The sequence below is a fragment of the Bactrocera oleae genome, chromosome 4 (assembly GCF_042242935.1).
Source record: "Bactrocera oleae isolate idBacOlea1 chromosome 4, idBacOlea1, whole genome shotgun sequence".
NCBI lineage: Eukaryota > Metazoa > Arthropoda > Insecta > Diptera > Tephritidae > Bactrocera > Bactrocera oleae.
In genome coordinates, this window is record NC_091538.1 from 2,475,874 (window position 1) to 2,489,760 (window position 13,887).

The 13,887-nt window shown below is 33.1% G+C and overlaps 1 protein-coding gene across 2 annotated transcripts in view; it reads left to right on the top strand.

Annotated features, from left to right (window-relative positions):
* Positions 1-1,545: 1,545 nt before the first annotated feature.
* Positions 1,546-13,887, top strand: part of Sobp (Sine oculis-binding protein) — a 31,331-nt gene continuing 18,989 nt past the window's right edge. The window contains exons 1-2 of one of the 2 annotated variants that reach the window (XM_014233776.3): positions 1,546-1,939; positions 3,307-3,604. In XM_014233776.3, coding sequence (XP_014089251.2) covers positions 3,395-3,604 — 210 coding nt within the window. In that variant the 5' untranslated portion in view covers positions 1,546-1,939; positions 3,307-3,394. The remainder of the gene's footprint in view (positions 1,940-3,306; positions 3,605-13,887) is intronic. The other variant, XM_070108355.1, reaches the window with a different exon arrangement.

The following is a 13,887-nucleotide window of genomic DNA, read 5'->3' on the forward strand; positions in this document are numbered from 1 at the left end:
AGTAAGCGGAAATACCATAAACTAACCGTGACCGGTGTTTGTGCTTAAAAAATGAAAATTTTTAAATTTATATAGTTTACACACATATTTAAATACGTCAAAGTACGCGGAAAACGTGCAACACTTTGTGCAAGTTGAAAATAAATAAACAAAGAAACAATTGTCAATGAAAGTGCCAAAGGTCTGACAAATATCTCACAGAACACGGTGAAGCAATCTGTTTTGCCATTTCAGCTAATCATTACGGTATTTACTAAACTTGAATCAACGAAAATAAGTTCGATTGTGTGCAGCAATGTACATGCGTCCAGGTGTTTATAAATTCAAGTGAGTTGCAAGCAGAACAAAGTTCTTACAGAATGCGCCAAGCTTAATCATCAGCACATGGACAGTTGTTCTGCATACACTGAGAGAAAAAGCGCAAGAAAAGTTTAAACGAAATATTTTAGCTACTTGTAGAGCTATGAACACGCTGCGAATATTTGAAATGTGATCAAGCGATACAAATAGATGCGAAGCAAATAAATGAAAAAAAGAAACAAGTGGCGCATGTGACACAGAAAATAATGGAAAAAGCATGACACAATTCGAAAACTTAAAACTGTGAAATATATTGGAAAATACCAACATATGTGCCGTATTTGAAAATATATAACATTATGAAGTAGCATATTTGTGTAATTTAAGTACTTGTTGTTTTTTTGGCTTTTTATTTTCCAAATGTATAAAAATACATATGTACATATTTTGCAATTTTAGAACTTTCACAGTGACCACAAGCGAGTAGTTGACTTTTGGCATAATTACGAGAAAATTAAACAAATGACAGCAGGCATTGCAAACAAATATATGCGCATGCATAAATTTATGTATAAATTACGAAAACAACAAATACACCAATTTTCTTTCAGCTCAAATGCTTTCTTGCCTGCAATGTGCACACTTGAGAAATTGTTTTAATTAACGCGCAAAGTTGTTGCTCTTCGAAGCACTATTTTTTATATTATTGAACTCGTGCATAAATGCGGCGTTGTTGTTGTTTTTAACAGCAAAACAAAACTAAATGTTGGGTATGCAAATTTGCAATATGATACTAGATAAGAAGGATGTTCAGTCAGACAATTGACAAAGTTTATAATATAATAATTTTATTTGAAAACGATATGAAATGAGTTTTTATTACGGCTATAAAAGCTATTGGCTAATTTGTGTGAAATTTGTTAACTTGAAACATAAAAAGCAATAAAATTACTGAAATAATATACATAGAAATATATCTATTGTATGCACATATGTATGTGTGCTAGTCATTCGATTTCGATTACGTTTTTGTTGTATGAAATTCTGCTACAATCGTGTCGCACGTTGAAACCGCTTTTTTTATAGTATTTCGTAGTCAAATTAAAAGAATGCAGTGCGCCTTCTTTATCCTCTACAATCCAACATGTGAATTTGATCACGAGCGTGTTCGTGTTTTTTATGTGTTTTTGAATTTCACTTCAATTTGCTTTCATTTTCATTACTGATTTCAATTTCATTCTAAAGGCAAATTGCAAGCAATAAAATATTAAGTAAGAAACAAATAAAATATAACCGAAAGTTAAAAATAAATTTAATATAACTCTCACGGCATACGCAGAGCGCACGAACCAAGCAGCAAAGGTGAGTTCCTTGCTCAAGAGAGCGCCAGTTTTCAATGAGTGTAACGCGCAGCAGAGTGAAATTACGTCGATTTTACTCTTTCAACGGCACTAACTGCAGGAAGATAGCTTGGAGCAAAACAGGTAGAATGTGGCGCGAAAGGCTTATTTGTTAGCGAAACGCGAGCGTGTGCGGTTGGCCAATGTGTCTGGCGGCTTTCGAGTCATTTGTGGCAATAAAAATAATATAAATGTGTGTGTGGCTCAATAGATATAAACACATACTAGCTACTTTATATGTAGGTAAAATGTGCTCTAATTGGATTTATTATTCGTCTATAAAATACTTAATAACTAAAATATTTAATTAGTGAAAATAAAAGCCATATGTGTAAAGCGAAAAAATAATTAAGTGCAAGTGTTGTAAAACTATTTTTGTTTTTTTGATTTTTTTGTTTTGATATTTGTGTACAAAATTAATAGGAATGTATATTTGCAGCTATTTTTGTATTAAAAACAGCATGCGCCTAGTGAAATGTGGAAAATCTCAGCAATGAAAACTTTTTGTGTTTTGTTGAGAGCATTAAATGCGATACCACGAAGAGAACGCTTATCTATTTTGAGGTTAAAACTTAAATAATGAAAATAAAACTAAAGCGAAGATTTATAAAAGTAACGAAAATCAATTAAACAAAAATAAAATGTGAAGAAAAAAGAATTTAAAAAAAAAAATTTTTTTTTAAATATAAAAACATGCAAAGAAAAGCAAACTAAACAATACAAAAATAAAAAACATACTAAAAAAATATGTGTAATGCAAAAATGTATAAATAAAAGGAAATTAAATAATATGAAAAATTAAAAACTTAATTAAAGTGAAGTGAATTATCATGAAATACGCTTAAGTATGTCGGCCTGTACATACATACATATTTACATACAACTGAATTAACATACATATATAGTTTTGCACTGAAACTCAATTTTGTTCGTCGTTTTAATTTGTGTTTTGTTTTTGTTTGATTTTATTTTAATTCTTAACTTTGTCATCCACATTTGTATTGCATGTCATTTATTCGGAACTTTTTTCGATTTAACGTTCTCCAAGCATTGTGCAGCGTTACTCGATACTTGGTAACATTTCAACGAAAGTATTGAATTACCAAAAAGTTGACGGGAAGGCAGACATGAAACAAATGCACGCAAATCAATGTGTAAAAAGATATCTTGCCCGGGCGTGCATGTGTGTATGCTTGGCTGTGTGCAGGGTAAATGGATTTATATAAGCATTCCATAGGCGTTCTCAAGGAGAAATAACTATATAGAAATTTTCAAAAATTCACAGCCGATTTGTGCTACTTAAAACAAACAAACAAAGCACCAATAAGATGAAAATTAATTATGTGAGCGCCGAAGAATATAAAAAAGGCAACAATAAAGCATCCGCAATAACAAAAAAACCAAAAAAAAAAACAAAAATATGGAAACTGTAGACAATAAAATATGCTTTTTAGTGTAGTGATTTATTACAACGGATTTTGAAATTTCAAAATCCAAACAAGCCAAAACGCAATAAAATGTTGCAACTACACGCTAATGTTTACCAAAAATATTTGAAACTTATGTTGAATTGCTTTAGTTTATTAATTAATCTCATTCTTTGCAGTAATTTAAAAACGTGCTAAACAAATTTTACCAAAGTGAAACGGAAATAATTGCAAAAAGTTACAATAATATATAAACACACAAAAAGCATGTCAAAGAAAACCTCACCTTTGAGTGTTGGTACAAAAATAAAAGCAAAAACCGCTACTTTAGAAACAGCAAATCACACTAGAACAACAACAGGCGCTGTGGAAATAACACCGAGTTCCAGTTTGAACACAGCACCGCGTGATATTAGTGCTACAGCAGCCATGCAGGCGGTCAAAATAAAGAAGGAATTGCCCAGTGATGAAATAAAGGTGAGTGAAAATATTGTTTAAATTTTGTTTATTTGCTGCACGTGCAACGTTACTACACATTAATGTTTATTTAGCATACATTTATAGCATTATTTACATGCATCGTACCACGCCCGCTGACCTTATAACGGTTTACCAATATGCTCCTTGTAAGTCTGAATATTGTGCTTTATTGAGCTGCAGCAATACTTTGACTCGTGCAAATGTGCGCATAACTATGCATGGGCGTGCATTGCTGAAAGCCACGCCCAACTCGCATTTAAATGTTTATTTAACATAGCTACGACGCCTGTGTATATTGCACAGCCAAGTTTAAGTATTCCGTTAGCAAGCTTCATAAAGCTTTGCCGCCCACGATTTGCTTGCGTTTCGTTTTTCACATATTTAGGGTAGGAGTAGTGGGTAGCCTATACGAAATTTCAGCGATGTCAGTTACTTGTTTGACTTTTTATTTAGTTACACTTGACCGTATTTATTTTACCACTTTTACCTTCTCGCAGCCATTTGTAAACAAATAAATTATTCATATTGTCAACATTTTTGCAAACAGAAAATGAGTGAGTAAATAAAATAAATCCTTGTGGTTGACTGCATAAGAAATTGCTATATACATACATACGCATGCAAAACGCATATATTAATATGCGTGTGTGTGTGCTTACATACACTTTTACTTTTTGACAATAAACAATTAATTTTAATGGAGTGTGCGAAAAATATAGCAGCGCACATATTTATGCTTTAAAAACACTTGTTTTTAATAAAAATATATTATATTATATATGGTATATATGTATGTATATTTTTTTTCAATACTTATTCACACGCATATTTGAGTAATTCTTACTTTGCACTATACTTATATCCTTTATAGTATATTATTCAGTTGTGTGCGGCTTTCATTCATGGCTGTCCGTGATTTTTGCAAAATTTCTATTTTTTTTTATTAATTTTTTAATATTAATGTTTATATTTATTTTGTGTGACATTGAAACGTGATTGTGTTTGATGTTCCCACGGCTAACAAATGCGTGCAATATACATATGTATATTATATAAGTACACGCATAAGTACATTGAACAGATTTCTTAAAAGCAATTACTAAACTGACTTTTTATACCCTCAACAGGGTGTATTAAGTTTGCCACGAAGCTTGTAACACCCAGAAGGAAGCGTCAAAGACCCTATCAAATATATACATAAATGATCAGCATGATGAGCTGAGTTGATTTAGCCATTTCCATCTATCTGTCCGACCGTCTGTATGTATATATACAAACTAGTTCCTCAGTTTTTACGCTATCGATCTGAAATTTTGCACCTGTCCTTTTCTAACAAAGAAGCTGCTCGGAATCAAGGGTTTGTATGCAAAACTCTTTCATTTGACGAGGTATCTTCATGAAATTTGGCGTGTATTATTATTTAAGGCAATTATCCAATCCTCGAAGAAATTGTATAGATCGGATGAATATAGCATATAGCTGCCATACAAATTGAACAATCGGAATCAAGTGTTTGTATGGGAAACTCTTTCATTTGACGAGATATCTTCACAAAATTTGGCATGTATTATTATTACAGGCATTAATCTAATCTCCGAAGAAATTATATAGATCGGACGACTATAGCATATAGCTGCCATATTAACTGTGTATTTGTGAAGGGTATTATAGCTTCGGCGCAACCGAAGTTAACGTTTTTTCTTGTTTTTAACATTATTTTCACAGCCGTTACCACAAAATTCCAAAAATACCCAATCTTGCCTGAACAATGCCCATGTCGATTAAATAAACATTATTTGCCAACACAATTTGCTCATCTTTAACTAAATTATAACCTCTAAAACTAAATAATAATATTTTTCACATTTCTATTTTTATTACTTTTGTTAATTGCATGCTGCTATTACGAAATTTTAGAAAACATTTCACTTTCATTGCCTTTGCAAATAAATGTGTGCTCATATATATTAGATGTGTAATTTGCTACATATTTATAATATATTACACACATTTTTTATGTTAATATAATTTTGTTTTTGTTTAAAATATTTGCTTTGTTTTTGTTTCGTCTCTTTTCGTTTACATATTACTTATTTGTGCTACCATTCGCTCATTTGCTTTGTTTTGTATTTCAAATTTAGCAAATGACTTAATACTTGGGAAACTGGGCAGAAAGCAAAGGGGGTGGTGGCGATAAGCGAGCAGATTTTGGCAGATTAAAGAACATAATATTCATACTTTTATACGTACACAAATATTTGGGTTCACATGTGCATAGATAAAGGCGAATTTGCACTGTTTGTGTGCAATTTGCCTTACATATATGCATGTAAATGTACAACTACATATGTATATATGTATTTATTTACATTGAAATTTTGTCGACAGGCGTTCTCTTTAGACAACGCACGAGTGACTCAAGTTGTTTTGATAGATCACATATAAACAAATATAAATAAATATATTTTGTCATATATGAATGTAAATTTGTGTGCGTGAAAAATATTTAATTTTTACTTTGAAAGAAAGCATATGATTTTTATAATTTAATATATTTTTTTATAAATTTAAATATGTCTACATATTTTTATAGAGTGTGCTTTAGAAGTATAGAATTCCCCAGAGGAATGGCTGTCAAAACCGCTGTCAAAACAGATTTGACATCAATGTTCAGCGACAAGCCAAATTTTTGCTTAACAGGTACCTTAATAAGCAAAATTTGCATATATATTTATAGCGGGAAGAATCTGGAAGAGAGTCTCTATGCCTCTCACTCTTGCATGCAGAAAAGCAACGATAAATTATAGTTTATCTTCTAAATCTAGTAGCAGGCTGTTGTAACAAACCATTCAACGTTTGAAATCTTCATTTTATTGCGCGAATTTTCAGTGACCTAAATATATAAAGCTCATTCATGGTCCAAGAACTGTAAATTGCTAGTCTAGGTTATGTAGACTAGCAGATGAGTTAAGCCCAGTCAATGGTATTTATTGTTCAACTAGCAGCGCAAGTTGGAAACCCACATTCGTTGCTTTAATGGTGGAATTAAGTCGGCTATACTGACAAAAGTAGTGTAAATTTGTATCCAGCGAATATTTTTTAGAAGAGGAAATTTTGCTGAAACATTAAATTTAATAATAGTAAATGAAATATAATAATAATATTGAAATTTTTATTTGAAAAGCTCTGTATCTAAAAAATAGCCTATAGTTTCGTATAAGTAGTTTTTAGAATTTAAAGTTTTGAATTGTATTAATTTTAGGTTTTGTTTTAAATACTAAATAAAGAGAATAAAATCAATAAATAAACATTATCATATATACATACATATATATATATTTTAGAGTGGAGCGAAAAAAACTTTTTTTTTTGGCTTAGACTGGGCGTAAAATCTGTAGATTTTAAAATAAGAAAATTTTTGTACAAAAAAAAAAATAATTTTTGGCTTACGCTCATCACGTTTATATAAAATATACCGAATTTGACTATTTTTGACTCAAAATTTATTTTAACGCTTAAGGAAAGCATGTGGTCATTTAAGACTTTTTTTTTAACTCCAATAATGACCACAAACAAATTTTTTTAGTTGATAAAATTTAATTGGCCAGAAAGAGGACTCTCCACAGCTTCTAGAACACTTACCAAACATTTTTTAGGAAATAAAAATTTTAACTCGAAAATTTACTCAAAACTGAGTGCGCCGCTTCTAGGTGTTAAAAAAATTTTTTTTTTGGCCAAAAATTTTCTTTTTTTATAATCTAAAGTTTTTACTTCCAGGCTATGCAAAAAAAATTTTTTTTTTGCTCCACCCTAATATATATATTTATATCTACAATAATAACAAATACCTTAACCGTATACATAAAAGCGAATAACCTCTAATTTTGAATCCATATAAACGATCAGAATGTGTGCTTGAATAAATACTGTAAATATTATCGTTTTCTATTAATCGCATGAATTCACCAATACGAAATATTAAAAATTTATTACAAGTCGCATGATGACCTCAAAAAAGTAATGCGAATTTCAAATGAAAATTATTTGCAAAAAAAAAAACAAAAAACGATTTTAGTAAGCAGAAATATATTTTCCTTAAAGCATTTGCGCGCAGATACATATCAACATAGGTATGTATGTAGGTATAGTTGTGACTATAAATACACAGACTTAAGTTTTTTATATCAACGAAAAGTGAAATTTAACGTATTTACGCTGGTCTGCATGTACAACAGCGCTATTTGTCTGTGTGTGTGAATAAATAATTTTTTTTCCTCGACACTAGTTCGAATGCTCGAATGCCGCCGTTTACGTTGATCTCTTGCCGCTATCGATCCGGCGAGTTGACGCTATTTTTGTTGTTGTTGTTTATGTTTCACTAAAAACAAAAATTACAAAAACACCATGTGTGCGTAACTACAACAACACTGAAGTGAGAAAGATACATATTACAGTTATTAGAGCGCCTACCACACCGCTAAGAACACCATCAGTGCTCGCATGTGCGCGCATTTCTGATCGTGGTGCATTTAATATACATACATACATATGTAGAGGAAAGAAATTGATATTTATATATGTGTGTATGCATGTATGGGTATCTACATATGTACAATTACAGATTTATTTGTTCGAATGTTTATCTTCGAGTTTAAATTTAATTTTTCCTGCATTGCTTCATCGAATATTCACGTAGAGGCACTTTGTCTTTACACACACACACACACACAACACACACACACATACACATATGGAACCAGCCTCAGGGGTATCGACCTGATTATGCCACAGTGTCTTCGAAGAGCATAAAATTGCAGTCACAGTCATATGAAGAGCGCATCAATGCTTGCTCGCATTTGAAGGATTAAAAATAACATTTTGTATACGAAAAAGCAGCAGCAGCAACAACAATAACTAAGCGTTGGCCATTAGGATTTGTTTACTTTTGACTTTCTATTGTGAAAAAAGTTTCGTCCTCTGCAAATAAGCCACGCGCACATACACACATACATATATATATATATATATATATATATATTATATGCTGACCAAAGAGGTTACACTGCTGTCATTGTTGTCAAATTACCATTGCTGCGGACAACAAACACAACAAACACCGTAAATGTGACATTATGTCCTTGCGCCTTTTAAATTTGAGAGAAAAATGTACAGCAAGTAAATAGAAGAAACACGAAATATTAAAAAGAAGTTTGCGCAAATAAAAAAGCACGACAAATATCGCATTTCAATGGCACAAATGCATAAACTATTGTGCTTCGACGCATACAAACATGCATACACAGTTGTGTGTATGTGTGTGTGTGTTTGTGTTTGCATAGATTTTCTTAAAACAACATGAGATTAGTAAATGTCCACATAAATGCACGTTGGAGTGAGTTAATCCGGCGTTTGCTGTCGGTTGGCATGGCGAATAACGCTAGAATGCCAAGCGTGGAGCATTAAAAGCTGGCGCAGAGGCAGAAACTATGAGATATGAGATGTCTTAAACTTTACCATGCTGCGTACAGCCACACACACACACACACGCATGCTCTTATAAGTAATACTAAACCGTACAAAACACAAACAAATGCACGTGTATTTTACACCACGCAGAAGGCATACACACGTTTATACATACATATATACAAGTCGCACGTACCACACACACTCAAACTTTGTATATACATATATCTATATATGTATATATGTATGTATACTTACATTAGATACTTAGTGTCTCGGCTCGAATGACCGCTGCCTTCTTTATTAATGAAACAACATATCAAATTACCATCAACCGTAAGAGTATACAAACAAATGACAGTAAAAAGCAAGTTGCTGCAAATAATAGTGTGGCGTCGTAATAATTACATACATACACTTATTAGTATATGATATTGGGTTGCTTGTATTGGAGTGTTTGAGTTGTTAGGTGAGTGCCGTTATGGCTGCGCTTTGAGTAACTGAGCGCATGAGTAGGAGAATGAGTGCACTCGTCTGGCGAGTGAGGATGAAATGTCACTTTGACATATTTGAAATTGAAGAAGAGTTTGAAAGACAAGCAATATTAATTAAATACGATATGCAAATGTTGGATGAAGTGAGAAGAAGCGCTGGTTTGAAGGTAGTGAGATAAAGAATATGTTACCTTGATTGAAAACATTCAATAAATTTTTGTTTACTTATACATCTTTAATGGTCGTTTACTATATTACATAACTATGTTCCTATAGGAAGTACGCAGCTATGATGAAAGTTAAATTGTTCGTTTTTCGTATGTACAATTGTGGTTGTCATTTTCAAAAAAAAAACCGTAATTTCAATAATAATCAGAGCGGAGGAGTTATATCCACTTATAATTTTCAAAAAATCGATTTTCGAATGTACATATATTTAAAAATATTTTCCGAAACTTTCAAGTTGTTCCGACTGTCGAAACGCTGTTTTCAGAGTCGGTGAGGAAATTTTCTCTGAAACGGCTGAATCGATCGGCTTAAAATTTTCACACGACATTCTTAAATATATTTCTCAGGCAATGATCGAAGGAATATAATTTATCACAATAATTTCGATTTTTAAGCCACTTTGAATTGTACATTTTCTCACAAACAATTAATTTTTTTGTTGTTTAGGAAGCCGCTATTTTGTCAAAAATCAAAATCTTCACTATTCTTTCGATCAATACCTGTATTCATCTATCATAATACTAAATTTCATTACCGCCAGACACCTTTTTCCGGAGGTCCTTCTAGAGATCAGCTATGGGAACAAGTTGATTCAATATTTTTAAAAATTAATCGCTGATTCTAAAAGTATATTAAATTCTCTTTATGTTAATTTTTTTTTAAGTCGTAAAATAAAATGTCGCGTAAAAAAAAATTCACAAAAATACGAATTTTTCGATCTTGCAAGTGGATGTAACCCCTTAAACATATTCCAAGCTTAATATTTTCTAATTATATATGAGTTATATAGACGAAATTTAGTAAAAGAAGCTAATTTTGAGTGAAAGAGCGATTCTTGTTAACTGATAATTTAATCAGTTGCATTGAGATAGTGCAGGTTCACCATACTGAAGGCAATTGAGTGAAAATCACTAGAGCTGCTGAATGACTATAATAAATTGCTCAGTGTCTGCAATAGTCTTTCTTTCACTCGGTAACTAATCATTATTTCGTACTACGTAATTCTTGCAAGCATAATACTAAGCAAAGAAATTACCTCAACTTGCTTGCAACACAATAGTTGCAACGCCATATTTCCATTGCAAAACTTTTGCGCCAACAATAAAAACAACATTGCTCAATCTCTTACATATACGCTTCTGGACATACATACGAGTACATATGTACATATATGAGAAGGTCATGTGTTCTCGCGGCGACCGCCAGTGGCGGCAAACATTGCAACAACGCGGCGCTCCGTGCGAATATGACACGCATATATGAATTACGCTGGTGACATAAGATATGCTTAGAATTATGTATGTATTTGTTGCCAATAGTGGCAACAGCAGTAAGAACAACAACAACGCGAAAAGTATAGCGGTCATTTTACACTTGCATTAACAACAAACACACAGCAATTTAGCGCAGCGCTGTAATGAAACGCCAAACACCAGGCGACAAATTCAACTAGAACTTTGCAACAACAATATTACCGGTGACACTCTCACTCACACCTACCAACCACCCATTACAACAAACGGCGCTCACAACCAAGTGGCATATCTCATTTCCAAAGTCTCTATATCGCATTGGGATGATGTTTGAACACACAGTTTCGTTTTATATTTCCCCGGTTGAAATTTTATGCTTATTTTCTATGTTGTTGTTGTTGTCGTTTATAATATTTTCCAGTGCATTGAAATTTTTGTTTTTGTAATTTTAGTTAGTCTTCATTTTAAACTTTGAAGTAGAGTCTAGACTTACAATCGCTTATCATATATCAACTTTAGAGTACAAGGTATTGCAAGAGCATGCAACAGCCCACGGAGACACAAATTAAAAAAAAGCGATTTTCACCAAAGGAGCTTTAGACCTTATGCACATAGCTTTATTCGACCAGTTGCTTCGACCGTAATGCTTGTACTAGTAATTGTGCCTCTGTAACGCCGTCTTAATGCTTACCAGAAATAATAAGTCCTACAAGTTTCTAGCAGCCTGCCAAGGATTGGTGAATCTAATTAGAAGTTTCGATATGCTAAAACCACAAATGAGTGCTTTTTAATATTTTTCAAAGCAATACTCACTACATGTGTTAGTGTCGCTTTCTGGCTAAATGGCTCAAATTATACTATGTCATATTATATTAATTAAATTACTACAATATATACTCGTATATCCTCTACTTGAGTAGTGGAGATCAGCTCAATGCTGCAGTGTCCTTAGAGTTTTCGGTTGTTCTAAAACTTTTTCATCGTCGCATGTTAATCTGAGATTAGTTTAGCTAAACGCTCTCACCACAATGTTGTGAAAATTTTTCCCGCTCAATCCTCTTCAAAGGCAAGCAATTTAAGTCTGGAATCTGTTTTTCGAAATCCGCAAGCAGTTATTTTTGTTGACTAACTCTACTTCTCCAACTCTAAAATAAACTTTCGATCCCTTAATTATCAAAATTACAAAGCTATACTGTTACCAGGTCGATTACTGGGCATAATGTCGGGCATTTTCAAATTATTTTTCTAAATTTGATTTTTTTTAAATTTGATATTTTTCATCGGCTGTCGGCAGCTATAATTTCTGACAAACTTGACAGCCACTCTTGATTTCTTACAAAGAAGCTAAGTGCTTGGCAGGAAATTTGCTGACAAACTGAACTTAGCCAGCTCACAATCTCTCCTTTTAGCTCTCAGGTGATGCATCACTACCACTCCTCCATGTATTAAGAGCAACATTAATAAAACTCAGTGGAATAATTATTAGCAAGGCAGTGTTTAAAGTTAGCTACTGACTAACAACGAAGCAATATCTAATGGCGCTGCGTTGCAGAAAGTTCTAAGAAATTTAGTAATTTTAGCGAGTTCCATGTGGAAGCCCTAAATACTTACGTAAAACTTTACAGTTGCCGCCCAACCGGCATGCAAGTGCGGCGTTCGGGAGGTGTTACAGGTCGCGTAACAATCGATTGCGGGTAAGCGTTATCTGATCCGTTACCCTCACCCCTTAACCAAGATCTAATATTTCGCTGTTTGTCTACGATTTGTATGCACTTGGAATAGTTTATTTTTATTCTATGTACTTTATAGGTGTGTGCGTGTGTGTCTTCTGCTAAGAACCGAGGATATTACAGCCGTCAAACCATGTGCTAGTGTATGCGGCCGTAGTCTGGCTTATGTGCAACACAAGCTATTGAATTGTACATACTGACACATACCGGGTACTGTGTGTAATCGAATATCGATAGCATGATATTGAATAACGTGTGCGTCCTTCTTCTTGGTAGCAATTTTCTTATGTGAGATGTGTTTTCGTTTTTTCGCAATTCAATATTTTCTACTACTATTTTTTTTTGCACAAGCAAAAGTAGTGACAACAACAAACCAACGCAATGGGGTGTGCATTTATTTACATGCACCCGAGCAGCCTACGTTTGTTTAAGTGTGTGTGTGTGTGTGAAATAAAAATGCTTAATGCCACTATTTGTTATAGTATACCTTATACCAATGTGCGACTGTGTTGCATGCAGCGTGTATACGAGTACAATGTTACAAATATGCATAGGCTTATTGTATTACAAGGCGTATCGTAAGTGCATTTGCCGCTATTAAATGACAAACGCAGAATTACGAATAAAATAAAAATGCTCTTCTGTGGTATTGACTGGTGTTAGTTAGCTAGCAGTAATTTAAGTTGTTACTCATGAGTTGTGCTATTTCAAGGGGTTGTAGTGAGATGGATGTAGAATCAAAGTAATTTAGTGTTCAGCTAATGACACCTTCAAGGCTTATCTGCTCTTTTGCTGGCTATTAATGCAAGATCTAATGAAAAATCCAATATACACGCATTTTCAGATTTTGAGATCCCTAGGTATTACCTATACATCTGAAACCTCGACTTGATAGGATATACGAAGTAAGATGCTCTCTGGATTTCTTAGTGGATTTTCCAAGTTCGTAGTTAACGTAATCGTTCTGGATCCCAGTGCCACTTAAATACTCTACAGATGCAGGCTTTATTCTGCAGAGAAAATCGGTGAGAACCCCTCAGAGGGAAGCACTTATTATTAAGGTTCAGTTTGGGTATCTGTTAGAAGCACCTGATTTGAGCCGAGTCGGT